We start from the raw sequence: 22,581 nt of genomic DNA, 5'->3' as shown, positions 1-22,581 counted from the left end.
AGGAGGTAGCTGGACGGTATGAAATATACACCTTGACACCCCTTTGCTATGTCTTATTAGAGTAGGAGGTAGCTGGACGGTATGAAATATACACCTTCACACCCCTTTGCTATGTCTTATTAGAGTAGGAGGTAGCTGGACGGTATGAAATATACACCTTCACACCCCTTTGCTATGTCTTATTAGAGTAGGAGGTAGCTGGACGGTATGAAATATACACCTTCACACCCATCTTAATTTTATTGTGAGCTAACACCTCACATATAACCACTTTCAAGTTGTTATAGATAACTTGGTTATAGATTACTTTGTTTAGTGTGGATCCACATTTTATGTTTTATTGTACTTTTTATTATATGTAATAAATGTTGTTTTTACCCCAAATCAACTCACTCGACTAACAAACTCAAGAGTCATTTAGCCACATAATAGTGACCAACACGTCAATACCTTGCCCAATTGAGGCGCTTTGAACATACCGCATATATAAAATTACCATTATATAGGCTAGCTAGGTAGAATTTGTTCAGAGCTATAGGTAAAAAGATCTGAGGTGCTATATCTATACCCTAATATTTACATTTCCGGTGGCGTCTGTAGCCTCTGTGGAATCTGGAGCGATTTGTATCGTGGAGGATAAAAAAAAACACTAAACACATTTTATAAGCTTAGTATTGATGTTATTTCCTGCTTCCTCTAGCCATGAGTGCTGCCATGATGAAATCTGGTTTTCAATGTATTTGAGTGCTGACTTGTTTGCACATGTGCAGCAACTCTCCACCAGATACTTGCGGTGAAACCTAAGTTCCAATATGGCTGCACCCATATTTAGAGGGAGGTGTATGCAGTGTTTTTAATGTCCCTTTAAAATCTTGAACATTGCTTCACATCATTATAATGCAGACACTAAAAAATGGTCTATAACTTACAGAACACTCTCCAGGAAACCATATTTCCGCACCAAGTTTGGTGCATCTTCTCCTTCTACATCTATGTCTTGTTCTACAAGATTTTCATCGGATCCCATAGAGATTTCTTTTTTTCCACGAGTACAACGGACAACTCCTAAAAATAACAAAAAGCCATGGTTAGGGAGAAAACTCTCTCACATATGTCCAGGTACTGCAACGGGACTAATCAAAACTTGTCTGAGTTGCATGAAAACACTCAAACTGGTAGCAACGATTTTGTATATTAATCTAAGGTGCTTCAAGCAACATGCAAGTAAGCCATGACACTGTCTGATTGCAGAGGTGTAATGAGGGTCTACAGAGATTCCATCTTGACTACTCTGAGCAATGTAGTAGCTAAGTAGGAGCCAGAGAGGTATTTGATACATTGCTATCTGTAGGCAAATCCCAAACGTCAGCCTACCGAGATGTCAAGCCCTATTCTAGTAATTACAATAGACAGAAAACAGAATGTATTGCTTACCTGATAAATTTCTTTCTCTTACGGTGTGTCCGGTCCACGGCTTCATCCTTACTTGTGGGATATTCTCAATCCCTACAGCAGAGCTTTCCAAACGTTTCATGTTGGTGACACACTTTTTAGCCCTACATCATTTCGCGACACAGTAATTCAGTTGTACTAGCAAACAGGATGTTAAACTAACTTGTTTTAAGAGATACGGACACATACATAAATTATATAATAATAAAATGTATTTACAAGTAACAGTAAGTATGTGCAAGAATTAAACAAAAGTTTAATATCACCAATAGCTACTTACTATTTTAATAGGATGTATAAGATTGATAGGATGGACACAATGTCTGAATATTTGGTGGAATATTAGATAAATACACTCGCATTTCATCATTAAGCATTTTTAAGCTTCCCCTTCCTATCCATATATCAAGAGCAGGAGCTAGTTGCAAAGAAACCCCACTGACTTCTGACTTCAGCTCAGCATTTAAGCTGCCGCCCTCAGAGCTCGGTGAGTCCGATTGACTGCTGCCCGTGCTGCAAACACACTGCTGTCCCACTCACTGACTACACATGCAGTCAGGAGCCAATTAAGGAGACTACACATGCAGTCAGGAGCCAATGTGCCGCCAAAGCCACCAATGGCAATAGTTTCAGTTCCCACTGATTTGCGCCAATAGGTTAAGATGATCTGTGACCCCCTAGGTATCAATCACGTGTCAACCATGTGATATGCGTAGCAGGCAGACAGAAAGTCAGAAACCAAAAAAAAATTTTTTAAAAAATTAAATTTTAAAAAATTAGTGCTGAAGCAGGGACACACCTACACACTGCTGCCGACACACTAGTGTGTCCCGACACACAGTTTGGAAAGCACTGCCCTACAGGAAGTGGCAAAGAGAGCACACAGCAGAGCTGTCCATATAGCTCCCCTCAGGCTCCGCCCCCCCAGTCATTCGACCGACGGTTAGGAGAAAAAGGAGAACCATAGGGTGCAGTGGTGACTGTAGTTTACAAAAATAATTTTAAACCTGACTAAATCGCCAGGGTGGGCCGTGGACCGGACACACCGTAAGAGAAAGAAATTTATCAGGTAAGCATAAATTCTGTTTTCTCTTACATTGGTGTGTCCGGTCCACGGCTTCATCCTTACTTGTGGGAACCAATACCAAAGCTTTAGGACACGGATGAAGGGAGGGATACAGTCAGGTAACCTAAACGGAAGGCACCACTGCTTGTAAAACCTTTCTCCCAAAAATAGCCTCCGAAGAAGCAAAAGTATAGAATTTGTAAAATTTGGCAAATGTATGCAGTGAAGACCAAGTTGCTGCCTTACAAATCTGTTCAACAGAAGCCTCATTCTTGAAAGGCCATGTGGAAGCCACAGCTCTAGTGGAGTGAGCCGTAATTCGTTCAGGAGGCTGCCGTCCGGCAGTCTCATAAGCCAATCGGATGATGCTTTTCAGCCAGAAGGAAAGAGAGGTAGCAGTTGCTTTCTGACCTCTCCTCTTACCAGAATAAACGACAAACAAGGATGATGTTTGTCTGAAATCTTTTGTTGCTTCTAAATAGAATTTTAAAGCACGAACCACATCTAGATTGTGTAACTGACGTTCCTTTTTAGAAACTGGATTAGGACACAGAGAAGGAACAACTATTTCCTGGTTAATATTCTTATTGGAAACTACCTTTGGAAGAAAACCAGGCTTGGTACGCAAAACAACCTTATCTGTATGGAACACCAGATAGGGTGAGGTACACTGCAAAGCAGACAATTCAGAAACTATTCGAGCAGAAGAAATAGCAACCAAAAACAAAACTTTCCAAGATAGTAACTTAATATCTACGGAATGTAGAGGTTCAAACGGAACCCCTTGAAGAACTGAAAGAACTAAATTTAGACCCCATGGAGGAGCCACAGGTCTGTAAACAGGTTTGATCCTAACTAAGGCCTGAACAAACGCCTGCACATCTGGCACAGCTGCCAGACGCTTATGTAACAGAATAGACAGAGCAGATATCTGTCCTTTCAACGAACTAGCTGACAATCCTTTCTCCAATCCTTCTTGGAGGAAAGATAACAACCTTGGAATCCTAATCTTACTCCACGAGTAACCCTTGGATTCGCACCAACAAAGATATTTTCGACATATCTTATGATAAATTTTCCTAGCAACAGGCTTTCTAGCCTGGATCAGAGTATTTATAACTGATTCAGAGAACCCACGCTTAGCTAGAATTAAGCGTTCAATCTCCAAGCAGTCAGTTGCAGAGAAACTAGGTTTGGATGTTTGAATGGACCTTGGATTAGAAGGTCCTGCCTCAAAGGTAGCTTCCATGGTGGAGCCGATGACATATCCACCAAGTCTGCATACCAAGTCCTGCGAGGCCACGCAGGAGCTATCAGAATTTCTGAAGCCTTCTCCTGTTTGATTCTGGCTACTAGCCGAGGGAGAAGAGGAAACGGTGGAAATACATAAGCCAGATTGAATGACCAAGGCGTTGCTAGAGTATCTATCAATGTCGCCTTGGGATCCCTGGACCTGGACCCATAAAGGGGAATTTTTGAGTTCTGGCGGGACGCCATCAGGTCCAGTTCTATGTTGTCCGACTGAAATCTGATTAATTTGGCCTCCGCCAGCTGAGGCCAGGCCTGGAGCGCATTGAATATCGCTCTCAATACTAAAATGTTTATCGGGAGAAGAGATTCCTCCCGAGACCATAGACCCTGAGCTTTCAGGGAGTTCCAGACCGCACCCCAGCCTAAGAGACTGGCGTCGGTCATGACAATGATCCACTCCGGTCTGCGGAAACTCATTCCCTGAGACAGGTGATCCTGAGACAACCACCAGAGGAGCGATTCTCTGGTTATCTGGTCCATTTGTATCTGGGGAAACAAATCTGCATAATCCCCATTCCACTGTTTGAGCATGCACAGTTGCAGTGGTTTCAAATGAATTCTGGCAAAGGGGACTGTGTCCATTGCTGCAACCATTAGACCGATTACCTCCATGCACCGAGCCACAGAAGGCTGAGGATTGGCATGAAGAACTCGACAGGAATTCGAAAGTTTTAACTTCCTGACCTCCGTCAGAAAGATTTTCATTTCTATTGAGTCTATTATTGTTCCCAGGAAGGGAACCCTTGTGACCGGGGACAGAGAACTTTTTTCTACGTTCACCTTCCACCCGCGAGATCTTAGAAAGGCCAACACAATGCCTGTATGCACCTTTGCTCTGTGAAAAGACGACACTTGTATTAAGATATCGTCTAGGTAAGGTGCTACTGCAATGCCCCGCGGTCTTAGAACCGCTAGAAGGGACCCTAGCACCTTCGTGAAAATTCTTGGAGCGGTGGCCAACCCGAAGGGAAGAGCCACAAACTGATAATGCTTGTCCATGAAGGCGAACCTTAGGAACTGATGGTGATCCTTGCGGATAGGAATATGCAGGTACGCATCCTTTAAATCCACGGTAGTCATATATTGACCCTCCTGGATCATCGGTAAGATTGTCCGGATAGTTTCCATCTTTAATGATGGAACTCTGAGAAATTTGTTTAGGATTTTTAAGTCCAGAATTGGCCTGAAAGTTCCTTCCTTTTTGGGAACTACAAACAGGTTTGAGTAAAAACCCCGTCCTCGGGGGGCGGAGCCTAGTAGGGCTCTGGGATAGTCGCATCTCTCTGGAGCTCCGTAAAGCTGGGTTAAAAGATATGTTATAACCCTAGATTACACCCTTAACAGAGTAGTTCCTTTGAGTCCTAAAGCTATGTAGAGCAGAGAAAAGTTCTGTAAAGGCTGGATTTTAAAGACTGGAGACACATCCTGAAATAAGCAAAAGTCAATGAGAAGCAGAGAAGCGTTAATTGACGCCATCTTGTCTAGATCGCATATACACACAACTTTTACTTGTCTGCAGGCGATCGCCATATCTAACAGCAGAATAGAGAAGAGAGAGTACATCCTCCTATTATCAGAATGGGGCAATTACTTTCTACAGCATATGCATGTCTAACCCTTTGAGTGATCGTTTCTGGGCATGGTGGATTGCTGAAGTCTGAGGGAGTAGATACATATCGCCACGGCAATGGAGTAACCTAAGAGCAGATTCTATTCCGCAATTTCTTCACCTCTGCTGCTCACGGTGATATCGCTAACATGGATGCTCAGATATCTTACGACACCGTCGGATCCTGGCTTGTATGGCTGGAAGAGAAAATGTCTGCCCAGTTCGCTGATCTTGCTCAGTCTCTGAAGGATGCGGTCACTAGCCCTACCGATGACACTACGGCACTAGAGACAGAGGGGAGCCAGCAGTCTAACACCCAATCTACCTCTCCCTGGCTGCTTCCCACTCTAGACTTGACTAACAGGGATGACCAGATTGAGACTCCTGCCTTGGAAACCTGTGAGCAGCGCAGGGACAAGATCACCCTCACATATGCGGAACAAAGAACCCCCGACCCACTCTCGGCTCCCAACCCTACTGTGGAGCCTCTGCTCCGTCTTCTGACAGATAAAAAGAAGGCTGATTTGTTGGTTGCCTCTTACCTTTGGCTGATGGCCTCTATGCAGCTTCGGGGACTTGTGAGATTCTGGCAATCAGCTGATGACCTCATTCATCTCGCCCACTGGCCCCCGCGAACTGGTATCGGATGAGGCAGAGACAATCTACAGTGCTATACCCGAAGCTGTGTTGGCACCCTCCGGCCTGTTAACTCTAACTTATCCTAGTGGTGAGCCATGAACTTGTTTGGTGTTAGGGTTTACTGATGACTTCTCACTATAGCTCTGATCCTGCAGCCATGTTGGTAGCTGCCGTTGCAATTTCACATATGATAACTATTAACTGACAGCGCATAGATCAACTCCAGTTATTTGCAGTTTTTTATTTTTTATTTTTGTTAATATGATTATCTCATTCTCTTCATCTGTTCATAATTCCTATATGCTGTTACCTGTGTTACCCATGTGTGAACTGCTAGTTGTGTTATGTCACTTCTGAAATATTTAGCAAGTTCCCTATTTTTGAGTCCTTTCAAACAATTCTTAGTATACAGCCCAGACTAAAGTATTCCCTAGGTTGAGATGCAGGTTGACTCAGTTTCATATGTGGTTCACTTGATGTTTGGTATTATAGCAATTTACTACTATGCCTATCCCCTCACGCTCCCTTCCCAGTCTGTCCTGGACGACATATTTTTGGTCATGATGCGTACCCTATGAGAATGAAGTATAGTCTACTAGAGCCTCTACATATACTTGAGAGTTTAGCGTACTGCGCAATCTGCGGTAGCTGGCGTCTTAGTTAACACTATAGTAGTTCCCAAGCTATTTATTATACAAGAGACATTTATCATGTAGGCATTAACGTTTAAATTACTGTTAAACTTGTCCCCGTAAGTTTACATATAGTAACAGGTCTTATACGGGACCCATTGTATATGGGCATATATTATGTATAGTAACGAGTTTAATGCAGGGCCTTTAGCATATAGATTTAACTTGTGTGCAGTTATAAGCGTTGTATTGAGCTCTGCAGTATAAGGGTGTAGATTGAGTATAGCAAACGGACTAATACAGTGCCCCCAGTTTATGCTGGCAATGAGTCTAATATAGACATTTCTGGTCTCTGTTGAAATTTTTAGTACACGTATAACCCTTTAAGTAGGGCCTCCAAAATGATATCTGTTCCCACCAGTCCCACATATTGCTCTCAGACAGGTCACTTTTTTCCTTTTTCTTATCCTAAGCTCCTTGGGCACAGCATTCCTGCTCATTTAATCTCTGGGATAAAGACTTTTAAGCTTTGCATGATTCTGTTGTTAAGTCTGTCTGAATTTCACTCAAATATATATGCTCTCAAAAATGCCTACGACTAGAATATTTCTAATTTCTCTGTAGTTTTTTTACATCTACTTCCTATAGTGACACATTAGAAGATCAATGGCCAAGTCCCTAGAGCATAATCACCTAACCCATGTGGAAGTATACTAGATAGCCTTAACAGAGAAAGAACCTGACTGCCATATATCATATGGAACATTATCTATAACTCTTAAATAGAACCTAATATACTAATATATAAACGGGATTCTATGGAAATACTGTGCCCTATGGATACACCTTATGTTGTTTATCACTATATTCTGAGTGAACCCTGTCCCTGCCTTTCGACTGAATATACAACAAATCGTTTCTTTGATGTATGCCCCTCTGTTTATAGAAAGAGACCTTTGTTTACTCCCTCTACTTTCCGAACTTGACATTTTACAGACCTCCGGCCCTCATTCCCCCCCCCCCTTATTTCACTGTGAGCGGCTCTCGCCCGCTGAACTTCCTTTCCCTCTCCCCGCTAACTTGGCCCAAAAGTGGCCAAATAAAATCTAACCCCCAATTGCCTCAAACGTTGTCCATTTTCCAGATTAAAATAACTATATAAAAAGCAATTTGGGGTCCATTTCCATCATATATAAAAAAGAGGTTCCATTTCCATTACCATCTATATCCACTCAGGTTATACTTGTCTAATAATTGTACTTTTGTTTGCTGGATTCTGGTTGTTAATTTCGTTGTTTATAATGCCAGTGAAATGAATACCTGACACTGTTCTTTATCATATAGATATGGTTCTGATTTTCTTCCAGAGACAAATTTCATACCCAGAATGGTTTTGTCTTTATCTCTCTGATATGTTTTAGGGTATATAATTACTGATATATCTTTATTGTCAATGGTTGAATATTTACTGTAATGTGCTTTATAACCTCAATAAAAATATATTTAAAGAAAAAAAACCCTGTCCTCGTACTGCAGTTGGGACTGGGTGTATTACTCCCATCTTTAAAAGAACTTCTATGCAAAGTAAGAACGCCTGTCTCTTTGTCTGGTCTAAAAACAAGCGAGACATGTGGAACCTTCCCCTTGGAGGAAGGTCCTTGAATTCCAGAAGGTACCCCTGAGAGACAATTTCTAACGCCCAGGGATCCAGAACATCTCTTGCCCAGGCCTGAGCAAAGAGAGAAAGTCTGCCCCCTACTAGATCCGGTCCCAGATCGGGGGCTACCCTTTCATGCTGTCTTGGTAGCAGCAGCAGGCTTCTTGGCCTGTTTACCCTTGTTCCAGCCTTGCATAGGTTTCCATGCAGGTTTGGACTGGGAAGCGTTAACCTCTTCCTTAGTGGCTGTAGAAGTAGAAGCGGGTCCGTTCCTGAAATTGCGAAAGGAACGAAAATTAGACTTATTTTTAGCCTTGAAAGGTCTATCTCGTGGAAGGGCATGGCCCTTTCCTCCAGTAATATCAGAAATAATCTCTTTCAACTCTGGCCCGAAAAGGGTCTTACCCTTGAAAGGAATATTAAGCAATTTTGTTTTGGACGACACATCCGCCGACCAAGATTTTAGCCAAAGCGCCCTGCGCGCCACGATTGCAAAACCAGAATTTTTCGCCGCTAATTTAGCTAACTGAAGAGCGGCATCTGTAATGAAAGAATTAGCCAACTTCAGGGCGTGAATTCTGTCCATAACCTCATCATAAGGGGTCTCCCTCTGTAGGGAGTTCTCTAGTTCCTCAAACCAAAAAGCCGCTGCAGTGGTTGCAGGAATAATGCAAGAAATTGGTTGAAGAAGAAAACCTTGTTGAACAAATATTTTCTTAAGCAAACCTTCCAATTTTTTATCCATAGGATCTTTGAAAGCGCAACTGTCTTCTATTGGTATAGTGGTGCGCTTAGCTAGTGTTGAAACTGCCCCCTCCACCTTAGGGACCGTCTGCCACGCGTCCCTTCTGGGGTCAACAATGGGGAAAATTTTCTTAAATATAGGGGGGGGGAACAAAAGGTACACCTGGTCTCTCCCACTACCTGGTCACAATATCCGCCACCCTCTTAAGTATCGGAAATGCATCAGTGTGTACCGGGACCTCTAAGAATTTGTCCATTTTACACAATTTTTCTGGGACCACCAAGGGGTCACAATCATCTAGCGTAGCTAAAACCTCCTTAAGCAGGGCGCGGAGGTGCTCTAGCTTAAATTTAAATGCTATAGTATCTGGCTCTGCCTGCTGAGCAACTTTTCCTGAGTCAGAAATTTCTCCCTCAGACAGGCCCTCCCTCACCGCCAAGTCAGATTGATGTGAGGGCACTACAGATAAATTATCCGCTGCGTCTGATTGCTCATTTTCTGTATTTAAAACTGAACTTCTTGGAAATGCTGGCAGTTTGGATAAAAAAGCTGCGAGAGAATTATCCATGACTGCTGCTAATTGCTGCAAAGTAACAGGGATCGATGCGCTAGATGTGCTGGGCATTGCCTGCGCGGGCATAACTGGTGTTGACACAGAAGGGGAAGATAAAATACTCTCCTCAGCTAAAGATACATCTTGGGCTACATTTTTAAGTGTCATTGTATGGTCCTTAAACTGCTTGGACGCTATAGCACACTTCAAACATAAATTCAATGGGGGTACCGCCATGGCTTTTAAACATATAGAACAAGCGCTATCTGAAGGCTCAAACATGTTTGACAGACTTAGACAGCACTAAAATGCAATAAAAAATACTTTTGACAAAAACGTTACTGTGTCTTTAAATAATAAAAGTGCACACTTTATTACCAAAACATCAAATAACCATCAAGGAAACATCCGATTTTAATGAAATTTTCACCACATTATCTTAATGCTTTGAAAAGATTGCACACAAATTTTCAGCTCAATTAACCCCTTAATGCCCAAACCGCAGCTAAAACATGAATTTGACCGGTTAAACACACTACAGTATTATGCCACAGCTTCTGCTGAGGTTTTTACCGTCCTTAGGGATTATTTGGAGTAGAAATAAGCCTGTCTGAAGTCCCTCTGAAGTCTCTGGACACCACACGTGAGGCTGCATGAACCGTCTTGTCAAAAACAACTGCGCAACTGAGGCGCGAAAATGAGGCCTCCTCCCTCTGCATTACAAAGTGCTGGGGCCTTTCTGAGGAGATTAGGAGTCTAATCAAATGCCAGGCGAATAAAAAACCCCATAAGCGTTTTTATAAGTCACAAAAACACCTAAACTATAAATAATTATGCTAAGAAGCAATCGATTAAGCCCAAAATAGTATCAACCAGCAACTAAGCCCTTTATTTAAGCCATTATTTTATACATAGTCTAAGAAACATGGCTTACCTTCCCCTATGGGGATTACTGACAGTCTTCTAGCATTACTGGGTTTTGTTAGAAAAATGACTGATCATACCTGAAGCAGTTAAGCCTGCAAACTGTTCCCCCCAACTGAAGTTCTCCTGTATTCAACAGTCCTGCGTGGGAACAGCAATGGATTTTAGTTACTGATGCTAAAATCATAGTCCTCTCAGCAGAATTCTTCATCACTTTCTGCTACAGAGTAAATAGTACAAGCCGGCACTATTTTAAAATAACAAACTTTTGATAGAAGAAATAAAAACTACAAACTAACACCACAAACTCTTTACCACCCCCGTGGAGATGCTACTTGTTTAGAGCGGCAAAGAGAATGACTGGGGGGGTGGAGCCTGAGGGGAGCTATATGGACAGCTCTGCTGTGTGCTCTCTTTGTCACTTCCTGTAGGGATTGAGAATATCCCACAAGTAACGATGAAGCCGTGGACCGGACACATCAATGTAAGAGAAATAGAATATATGTATAAAAGGGTCAGATGTTTTGATTATACTGTCTAAAAGAATGCATTTTATACTGTATTATGCCTGTTCCTCCTCACCAAGAGATGTGTGTGTCTCAGTGAGTACAGCGGTATTTATCTGTGCACATACAGCTGTTACTGGTAGTGTCAAATTTAAAAACTTTTACAGAACCTTTTCTTGAAATATTACAATAGAAAAAAAAAAGTTTCCTTGCTAACTTTTCAGGCATCCGTTAAAAAAAAAAAAAAAAGATGAAGCAGACTTCTAAGTAAAGTGTCTGAAGGTTATTTATTTCTGCAAGCAGAACCCTTTTACTTCTTGAGGCTACAAGTTCTATAGTAAAATAGGGTTTAATATCAGAAAAGGATTTAATATAACAACTTTCTTTATGCTGAAAAAAACATAATTTATGCTTACCTGATAAATTTATTTCTCTTGTGGTGTATCCAGTCCACGGATCATCCATTACTTGTGGGATATTCTCCTTCCCAACAGGAAGTTGCAAGAGGATCACCCACAGTAGAGCTGCTATATAGCTCCTCCCCTCACTGCCATATCCAGTCATTCGACCGAAGACAAGCAGAGAAAGGAGAAACCATAGGGTGCAGTGGTGACTGAAGTTTAATTAAAATTTAGACCTGCCTGAAAAGGACAGGGCGGGCCGTGGACTGAACACACTACAAGAGAAATAAATTTATCAGGTAAGCATAAATTATGTTTTCTCTTGTTAAGTGTATCCAGTCCACGGATCATCCATTACTTGTGGGATATTCTCCTTCCCAACAGGAAGTTGCAAGAGGATCACCCACAGCAGAGCTGCTATATAGCTCCTCCCCTCACTGCCATATCCAGTCATTCGACCGAAACAAGCCGAGAAAGGAGAAACCATAGGGTGCAGTGGTGACTGTAGTTTAATTAAAATTTAGACCTGCCTGAAAAGGACAGGGCGGGCCGTGGACTGAACACACTACAAGAGAAATAAATTTATCAGGTAAGCATAAATTATGTTTTCTCTTGTTAAGTGTATCCAGTCCACGGATCATCCATTACTTGTGGGATACCAATACCAAAGCTAAAGTACATGGATGATGGGAGGGACAAGGCAGTTACTTAAACAGAAGGAACCACTGCCTGTAGAACCTTTCTCCCAAAAACAGCCTCCGAAGAAGCAAAAGTATCAAATTTGTAAAATTTGGAAAAGGTATGAAGCGAAGACCAAGTCGCAGCCTTGCAAATCTGTTCAACAGAGGCCTCATTTTTAAAGGCCCAGGTGGAAGCCACAGCTCTAGTGGAATGAGCTGTAATCCTTTCAGGAGGCTGCTGTCCAGCAGTCTCATAGGCTAAACGGATTATACTCCGAAGCCAAAAAGAAAGAGAGGTTGCCGAGGCCTTTTGACCTCTCCTCTGTCCAGAGTAAACAACAAACAGGTTAGATGTTTGACAAAAATCTTTAGTAGCCTGTAAGTAAAACTTCAAGGCACGGACCACGTCTAGATTATGCAAAAGATGTTCCTTCTTTGAAGAAGGATTAGGACATAATGATGGAACAACAATCTCTTGATTGATATTCTTGTTTAAGGTGAAATCAATACATTTAGTACACATTCTCCTATGGGGCTCCACCATGGCTTTTAAACATAATGAACAAGTAGTGTCCTCTGCGTCAGACATGTTTGTACAGACTAGCAATGAGACTAGCAAGCTTGGAAAACACTTTAAACCAAGTTAACAAGCAATATAAAAAACGTTACTGTGCCTTTAAGAGAAACAAATTTTGACAAAATTTGAAATAACAGTGAAAAAAGGCAGTTACACTAACGAAATTTTTACAGTGTATGTAACAAGTTAGCAGAGCATTGCACCCACTTGCAAATGGATGATTAACCCCTTAATACCAAAAACTGAATAATAAATGACAAAAATGTTTTTAAACAGTCACAGCAACTGCCACAGGTTTACTGTGGTTGTTACCCTCCTCAAACACGACTTTTGAAGCCTTTTGAGCCCTTCAGAGATGTCCTGTATCATGCAGAAGGAAGCTGAGTGTCTCAGTCTGTAATTCTAGCTGTAGGCCCCTCCCATTCATATTACAACAGTGGAAAGCCTCAGGAAACTGTTTCTAGGCAAAAAACTAGGCCCCAATAAGTTTTGTCACCAAACATATATAAAAACGATTAACATGCCAGCAAACGTTTTATATTACACTTTTATAAGAGTATGTATCTCTGTTAATAAGCCTGATACCAGCCACTATCACTGCATTTAAGGCTTAACTTACATTAATCCGGTATCAGCAGCATTTTTCTAGCAAATTCCATCCCTAGAAAAATATTTTAACTGCACATACCTTATTGCAGGAAAACCTGCACGCCATTCCCCCTCTGAAGTTACCTCACTCCTCAGAATATGTGAGAACGGCAGTGGATCTTAGTTACTTCTGCTAAGATCATAAAAATCACAGGCAGATTCTTCTTCTAATGCTGCCTGAGATAAAACAGTACACTCCGGTACCATTTAAAAATAAACTTTTGATTGAAGTTAAAAAACCAACTATAATACACCACTCTCCTCTTACTACCTCCATCTTTGTTGAGAGTTGCAAGAGAATGACTGGATATGGCAGTGAGGGGAGGAGCTATATAGCAGCTCTGCTGTGGGTGATCCTCTTGCAACTTCCTGTTGGGAAGGAGAATATCCCACAAGTAATGGATGATCCGTGGACTGGATACACTTAACCCCTTAATGACCGAGGACGTGCAGAGTACGTCTTCAAAAAAAAAGGCAGTTAACGCCTGAGGACGTACCCTGCACGTCCTCGGTGTGGAAAGCAGCTGGAAGCGATCCTGCTCGCCTCCAGCTGCTTTCCGGTTATTGCAGTGATGCCTCAATATGGAGGCATCCTGCAATAACCATGTATGGCCATCCGATGCAGAGAGAGCCACTCTGTGGCCCTCTCTGCACCGGAGATCGGTGGCTTCCTTCGTTGGTGGGTGGAGCAGGACCGGGAGGCGGCCATCGATGGCCCTGGATATGTGCAGGGGGGCGGGATCGTGGGCGGGGATGTCCGGGGGCGCGCACGATAGGGAGGGGGCGGGCGCGTGCATGGGGAGGGAGCGGGTGGGAACGCTGCACTACAGAAAATAGGATTTGGTAATCAGGTTTATACATCTAATAAAAATTAAAAAAAAAGCTAAATCAGGGGGTGTTGAGTTGGTATGTGGGAGGGAAGCTACACTACAGAAAAAAAACTGCGAAAAAAAACCCAGAAAACATTTTTTTGCCAGTACCCAAGATGGCCCCCAAAAAGTCAGAGGGGGACGGTTAGAGAGGTGTTTGGGGGGGGGGGGGGGGATCAGGGAGGTTGGGGGATAAGGGGGATACTACACAGCAGCATATGTAAATATGCTATACAATTTAAAAAAAACAACAACAAAGATTCCCTTTATTTTTGTACTGGCAGACTTTCTGCCAGTACTTAAGATGGCGGGGACAATTGTGGGGTGGGGGAGGGAAGGGAGCTGTTTGGGAGGGATCAGGGGGTGTGATGTGTCAGATGGGAGGCTGATCTCTACACTAAAGCTAAAATTAACCCTGCAAGCTCCCTACAAGCTACCTAATTAACCCCTTCACTGCTAGACATAATACACGTGTGATGCGCAGCGGCATTTAGCGGCCTTCTAATTACCAAAAAGCAACGCCAAAGACATATATGTCTGCTATTTCTGAACAAAGGAGATCCCAGAGAAGCATTTACAGCCATTTGTGCCATTGTAAATGATTTCAGTGAGAAACCTAAAATTGTGAAAAACTTTACGTTTTTTTTAATTTGATCGCATCTGGCGGTGAAATGGTGGCATGAAATATACCAAAATGGGCCTAGATCAATACTTTGGGTTGTCTACTACACTACACTAGAGCTAAAATTAACCCTAGAAGCTCCCTACATGCTCCCTAATTAACCCCTTCACTGCTGGGCATAATACACGTGTGGTGCGCAGTGGCATTTAGCGCCCTTCTAATTACCAAAAAGCAACAAAAGCCATACATGTCTGCTATTTCTGAACAAAGGGGATCCCAGAGAAGAATTTACAACCATTTATGCCATAATTGCACAAGCGGTTTGTAAATAATTTCAGTGAGAAACCTAAAGTTTGTGAACAAAATTGTGAAAAAGTGAACAATTTTTTTTATTTGATTGCATTTGGCGGTGAAATGGTGGCATGAAATATACCAAAATGGGCCTAGATCAATACTTTGGGGTGTCTTCTAAAAAAAAATATATACATGTAAAGGGATATTCAGGGATTCCTGAAAGATATTAGTGTTCCAATGTAACTAGCGCTAATTTTGAAAAAAAGGGGTTTGGAAATAGCAAAGTGCTACTTGTATTTATGGCCCTATAACTTGCAAAGAAGATGTAAACATTGGGTATTTCTTAACTCAGGACAAAATTTAGAAACTATTTAGCATGGGTGTTTTTTGGTGGTTGTAGATGTGTAACAGATTTTGGGGGTCAAAGTTAGAAAAAGTGTGTTTTTTTCCATTTTTTCCTCATATTATATAATTTTCTTTATAGTTAATTATAAGATATGATGAAAATAATGGTATCTTTAGAAAGTCCACTTAATGTCGAGAAAAACAGTATATAATATGTGTGGGTACAGTAAATGAGTAAGAGGAAAATTACAGCTAAAAACAAACACTGCAGAAATGTAAAAATAGCCTTGGTCCCAAACGGACAGAAAATGGAAAAGTGCTGCGGTCATTAAGGGGTTAACAAGAGAAAATCTAAAGCTTCAGGGACAGGATAAAAGTTTGTCCTACTTGCTGTGAATGAAAAGATAATTGTTGCTGCAATATATTATTTATAGCAGGTTCTGGTGCATTTAGATTTGTGCGTAATGTTATATATTTTATTGTTTTACTGTTCAGTTATTACAAATGAAGAATGATAATGATCAGAACTTACCCAAAGGTGTATTCAGACAGACAAATTGTAAGTTAAACCAGTAATTCTCCACGTCTTGCATGGTTTCCAGACTGTGTGATCGCTTCTCAAACGGATGGCTTCCTACTGCACGATTGTAATGCGGGTCACACACCGTTGTGTCCACAACCGTTGTCCTTTTTTTCACATACAAAAATGACTGCACAGAAATCAGAAAAACAAATGATCTCATTCTAGTATAATACTATTTCATAATGAAATACTCAAGGCCAGATTACAAGTGACACTCTAAATTGGCACTCACACGCTAATTTTACTTAAAGTAAAATTTTAAAGCGGCAGGGTTACCACACATATTACAAGTTGAAAGTAAAAATAACCAGGACTTTGGATATGGCAACCGCATTTACTTCTTCTCAAAAATCTTTTTCAATGGGGTACCCTGTTCACCACATTAGACCAAAAGCGCTAAAGACAATAGGTAGTTATGAATACATAACAATGTTCTTTTTAGTTATATATATATATATATATATACACACACACACACACATATACATACACACACTCACCGGCCACTTTATTGGGTACACCTTGCTAGTACTAGGTTGGACCCCCTTTTGCCTTCAGAACTGCCTTAAAAGGGACATGAAACCCAAAATTTTTCTTTAACGATTCAGATAGAGAACACAATTTTAAACAACTTTCCAATTGACTTCTATTATTTAATTTGCTTTCTTCTCTTGTTATCCTTTGCTGAAGGGTTTATCTAGGCAAGCTCATGAGCAACAAAGAACCTTGGTTCTAGCTGCTGATTGGCCGCTGCATATAAATACCGATTTTCATTGGCTCACTCATGTGTTCAGTTAGAAACTAGTAGTGCATTGCTGCTTCTTCGACAAATGATACCAAGAGAATAAAACAAATTATATAATGGAAGTAAATTAGAAAGTTGTTTAAAATTGTATTCTCTATCTGAATCATTAAAGAAAAAAATGTGGGTTTCATGTCCCTTTAATTATTTGTGGCATAGATTCAACAAGGTGTTTTTACAATTAATCCTGAGACCAGACTTGTACATTTCTCAGGCTCTTGTTACGCTACTTATTCTCTGATGTAGCAGGAGACATATTCTAAAATTAGACTGAAAACCTTAGAAGATCATTTAAAAACAAATGTTTACTACAGCTGACAACTACACGTCCTGTCAGTAGGTGGCAGCAGTTATTGCATTAAGCAAAAGCAAATAGGTTTATGACAAGAATATCACCTCAACCACAGGACAAGGTTCAAACCTTCTAAAAAAAAATAAAATAATTTAATTTATGCTTACCTGATAAATTTCTTTCTTTTGCGATGTACCGAGTCCACGGATTCATCCTAACTTGTGGGATATTGTCCTTCCTGACGGGAAGTAACAAAGAGAGCACCACAGCAGAGCTGTCTATATAGCTCCCCCCTTAACTCCACCCCCCAGTCTTTCGACCGAAGGCCAAGGAAGAAAAGGAGAAACTATAAGGTGCAGAGGTGACTGAAGTTTACATAAAAAAATACTATCTGTCTTGAATAGACAGGGTGGGCCGTGGACTCAGTACATCGCAAAAGAAAGAAATTTATCAGGTAAGCATAAATTTTGTTTTCTTTTGCATGATGTACCGAGTCCACAGTTTCATCCTTACTTGTGGGATACCAATACCAAAGCTTTAGGACACGGATGAAGGGAGGGACAAGACAGGAACCTAAATGGAAGGCACCAATGCTTGCAAAACCTTTCTCCCAAAAATAGCCTCCGAAGAAGCAAAAGTATCAAATTTATAAAATTTTGAAAAGGTATGAAGCGACGACCAAGTCGCAGCTTTACAAATCTGTTCAACAGAAGCATCATTTTTAAAAGCCCATGTGGAAGCTACCGCTCTAGTAGAATGAGCTGTAATCCTTTCAGGAGCCTGCTGTCCAGCAGTGTCATAGGTCAAACGGATGATGCTTTTCAGCCAAAAGGAAAGAGAAGTCGCCGTAGCCTTTTGACCCCTACGCTTTCCAGAATAGACAACAAACAAAGAAGATGTTTGACGAAAATCTTTGGTTGCCTGCAAATAAAATTTCAAAGCACGAACCACATCCAAGTTGTGCAAAAGACGTTCCTTCTTACAAGAAGGATTAGGACACAGAGAAGGAACAACAATTTCTTGATTGATATTCCTGTTAGTAACAACCTTAGGTAGGAACCCAGGCTTGGTACGCAAGACCACCTTATCAGCATGGAACACAAGATAAGGAGAGTCACATTGTAATGCAGATAGTTAAGAAACTCTTCGAGCTGAAGAGATAGCAACTAGGAACAAAACTTTCCAAGATAAAAGCTTAATATCTATGGAATGCATGGGTTCAAACGGAACCCCCTGAAGAACTCTAAGAACAAAATTTAGACTCCATGGCGGAGCAATAGATTTAAACACAGGCTTAATTCTAACTAAAGCCTGACAAAAAGCCCGAACATCTGGAACATCTGCCAGACGCTTGTGCAACAAAATAGACAGAGCAGATATCTGTCCCTTTAGGGAACTAGCTGATAATCCTTTTTCCAATCCCTCTTGGAGAAAAGACAAAATCCTAGGAATCCTGATTTTACTCCAGGAGAAGCCTTTGGATTCGCCACAAAAAAGATATTTACGCCATATCTTATGATAAATTTTCCTGGTAACAGGCTTTCGAGCCTGAATCAAGGTATTTATGACTGACTCAGAGAAACCCCGCTTTGATAGAATCAAGCGTTCAATCTCCAAGCAGTCAGTTGCAGAGAAATTAGATTTGGATGCTTGAATGGACCTTGAATCAGAAGGTCCTGTCTCAATGGCAGAGACCATGGTGGAAGGGATGACATGTCCACCAGGTCTGCATACCAAGTCCTGCGTGGCCACGCAGGCGCGATCAAAATCACAGATGCTCTCTCCTGTTTGATTCTGGCAAACGTGGAAGGAGAGGGAAAGGTGGAAACACATAAGCCAGGTTGAATGACCAGGGTACTGCTAGAGCATCTATCAGTACAGCCTGAGGATCCCTTGACCTGGAGCCGTAACGAGGAAGTTTGGCGTTCTGACGAGACGCCATCAGATCCAACTCTGGTGTGCCCCATAGCCGAACCAGCTGAGCAAACACCTCCGGATGGAGTTCCCACTCCCCCGGATGAAAAGTCTGACGACTTAGAAAATCTGCCTCCCAGTTCTCTACACCTGGGATATAGATCGCTGACAGATGGCAAGAGTGAGCCTCTGCCCATTGGATTATCCTTGAGACCTCTATCATCACTAAGGAACTCTTTGTTCCGCCCTGATGATTGATATAAGCCACAGTCGTGATGTTGTCCGACTGAAACCTGATGAATCTGGCCGAAGCCAGCTGAGGCCATGCCTGGAGAGCATTAAATATCGCTCTTAATTCCAGAATATTTATTGGTAGGAGAGCCTCCTCCCGAGTCCACAAACCCTGAGCTTTCAGGGAATTCCAGACTGCACCCCAGCCCAGAAGACTGTCGTCTGTCGTCACTATAACCCATTCTGGCCTGCGGAAACACATTCCCTGGGACAGATGATCCCGTGACAACCACCAAAGGAGAGAGTCTCTGGTCTCTTGATCCAGATTTATCTGAGGAGATAAATCCACATAATCCCCATTCCACTGATTGAGCATGCATAGTTGCAGTGGTCTGAGATGCAAGCGAGCAAATGGAACTATGTCCATTGCCGCTACCGTTAGTCTGATTACCTCCATACACTGAGCCACTGACGGCCGAGGAATGGAATGAAGAGCTCTCGGCAGGTGGACAAAATCTTTGATTTCCTGACCTCCGTCAGAAATATTTTCATGTCCACCGAGTCTATCAGAGTCCCTAGAAATGAAACTCTTGTGAGGGGGGAAAGAGAACTCTTTTTTACGTTCACTTTCCACCCGTGAGACCTTAGAAAGGCCAACACTAAGTCTGTGTGAGACTTGGCTAGTTGGAAGGAGGACGCTTGAATTAGAATGTCGTCTAGATAAGGCGCCACTGCTATGCCCCGTGACCTTAGAACCGCCAAAAGGGACCCTAGCACCTTCGTGAAGATTTGCGGCGCCGTGGCCAACCCGAAAGGAAGAGCCACAAACTGATAATGCTTGTCCAGAAAGGTGAACCTGATAAACTGGTGATCTTTGTGGATAGGAATGTGCAGATACGCATCCTGTAAGTCCATGGTGGTCATATATTGACCCTCCTGGATCAATGGTAAGATAGTCTGAATGGTCTCCATCTTGTAAAGATGTAACTCTTAGGAATTGGTTTAGGATCTTGAGATCAAGAATTGGTCTGAAGGTTCCCTCCTTTTTGGGAACTATAAACAGATTGGAGTAGAACCCCTGCCCCTGTTCTGCTTTTTGAACTGGGCAGATCACTCCCATGGTAAAAAGGTCTTCTACACAGCGTAAGAACGCTTCTCTTTTTGTCGGGTTTAAAGACAATTGAGAAAGATGGAACCTCCCCCTTGGAGGGGAATCCTTGAAATCTAGAAGGTATCCCTGGGTTACAATTTCTACTGCCCAGGAATCCTGAACGTCTCTTGCCCAGGCCTGAGCAAAGAGAGAGAGTCTGCCCCCTACTAGATCAGGTCCCGGATAGGGGGCTATCCCTTCATGCTGACTTAGTGGCAGCAGCAGGCTTTTTGGCCTGTTTACCCTTGTTCCAAGCCTGATTAGGTCTCCAGGTTGGCTTGGATTGAGCAAAGTTCCCCTCTTGCTTTGCAGCAGGGGAAGAGGTAGAGGGATCACTCTTGAAGTTTCGAAAGGAACGAAAATTATTTTGTTTGGTCCTTGTCTTATTTGACTTATCCTAAGGGAGGGTATGACCCTTCCCTCCAGTAATGTCTGAAATGATCTCTTTCAATGCAGGCCCGAATAGGGTCTTACCTTTGAATGCTTAAATTTAGATGACACATCAGCTGACCAGGACTTAACCCATGACACTCTACGAGATAAAATGGCAAAACCTGAATTCTAAGCCGCTAATTTAGCAAGATGAAAAGCGGCGTCTGTAATAAAAGAATTAGCCAACTTAACAGCCTTATTTCTGTCCAAAATATCATCTAGTGGGGTCTCCATCTGAAGAGCCTCTTCTAGAGCCTCAAACAAAAAGGCAGCTGCAGAGGTTCCAGGAACAATGCATGCTATAGGTTGAAGAAGAAAACCTTGATGAATAAAAATTTTCTTTAGGAGACCCTCTAATTTTTTATCCATAGGATCAATGAAAGCACAACTGTTTTCAATCCCTTGCAACCCAGGCAGCTTAGAAAAAACCTATGTGAGGGTAGTATTCATAACTAAAGCCATATCTTGCAAGGTGAAAGAATTAGACGCACTAGAAGTACTCAACGTCGCTTGTGCGGGCGTTACTGGTTGTGACACTTGGGGAGAACTAGATGGCAAAACCTGATTTCCTTCTGTCTGAGAATCATCTAATGCCAAACTTTTATAAGTCAAAATATGCTGTTTGCAATTTATAGACATATCAGTACAAGTGGGACACATTCTAAGAGGGGGTTCCACAATGGCTTCTAAACAAATTGAACAATGAGTTTCCTCAGTGTCAGACATGTTTAACAGACTAGTAATAAAGCAAGCAAGTTTGAAAAACACTTTATTTAATGATAAAAACACAATTTGCAAAAACGGTACTGTGCCTTTAAGAGAAAAAAGGCATACACAAACTGCAAAACTGCTTAAAATTGCTTCAATTTTTCTGAAATTTTAAGTGTACCCACTAAGCTTTAGAAGGATTGCACCACAAGTTAATAAGCAATAAACCCCCAAATGAAAAAAAACGGATTGAAATATGTCTAAAACCGGTTAAAACCCCTGTTAGCACCTTGCCACAGCTCAGCTGTGGCCGTACCTGCCCTTAGGAAACGATAATATGGGGTTTAAATTAGTCCCTCAGAAGACTCTCAGGACCTCAGGAGAAGTTGCTTGCTGCTTGTAAATGTAGACCCCACCTGCTTGGGCCTACACAAAACTAACAAACTCTGCCTGAAAGCCATGTGGGTTATAAACAACCCCAAAGAACCCTCAAGCAAATGTCCCATAAAACAGAAAACGTTACTCTCAGACACAAAAACGTTTGTCCCAAATTTACATAAACTGAGTGCCCACAAAAAATTAACCCTTTATGCAAGCTAGTAAAAACCTTTGATAACAATAGAATTACTGCTTACCCTTCCCCTAATGGGGACACTGTCAGCCTTTCTGAGTTAACACAGTCTCTGCAGAAAATATAACTGAACATACCTCATTGCTGTATAGCAAGAAACCGTTCCTCACACTGAAGTTTTCCTGTACTCCTCAGCTTCTGTGGGAACAGCAGTGGACCTTAGTTACAAATGCTAAGATCATCATCCTCCAGGCAGAAATCTTCATCTATGTCCTGCCTGAGAGAAATTAGTACAACACCGGTACCATTTAAAAATAACAAACTCTTGATTGAAGATAAAATAAAACTAACAGTTTAACACCTCTTCT

At 41.8% G+C, this 22,581-nt stretch overlaps 1 protein-coding gene across 4 annotated transcripts in view; it reads right to left on the bottom strand.

The window, feature by feature from the left end:
- GTF3C1 (general transcription factor IIIC subunit 1) overlaps positions 1-22,581 on the bottom strand; it is a 274,627-nt gene that overhangs the window by 181,053 nt on the left and 70,993 nt on the right. For all 4 annotated transcript variants that reach the window (XM_053694472.1, XM_053694474.1, XM_053694475.1 and 1 more), the window contains exons 20-21: positions 16,063-16,240; positions 930-1,065 (exon numbers count right to left, since the gene is read on the bottom strand). In XM_053694472.1, the coding sequence (XP_053550447.1) occupies positions 930-1,065; positions 16,063-16,240 (314 nt within the window). The remainder of the gene's footprint in view (positions 1-929; positions 1,066-16,062; positions 16,241-22,581) is intronic.

Source organism: Bombina bombina, chromosome 11, assembly GCF_027579735.1.
Source record: "Bombina bombina isolate aBomBom1 chromosome 11, aBomBom1.pri, whole genome shotgun sequence".
Classification (NCBI taxonomy): Eukaryota; Metazoa; Chordata; class Amphibia; order Anura; family Bombinatoridae; genus Bombina; species Bombina bombina.
The sequence above is the reverse complement of the archived record's forward strand: the minus strand, read 5'-3'. Positions and strand labels throughout refer to the sequence as shown.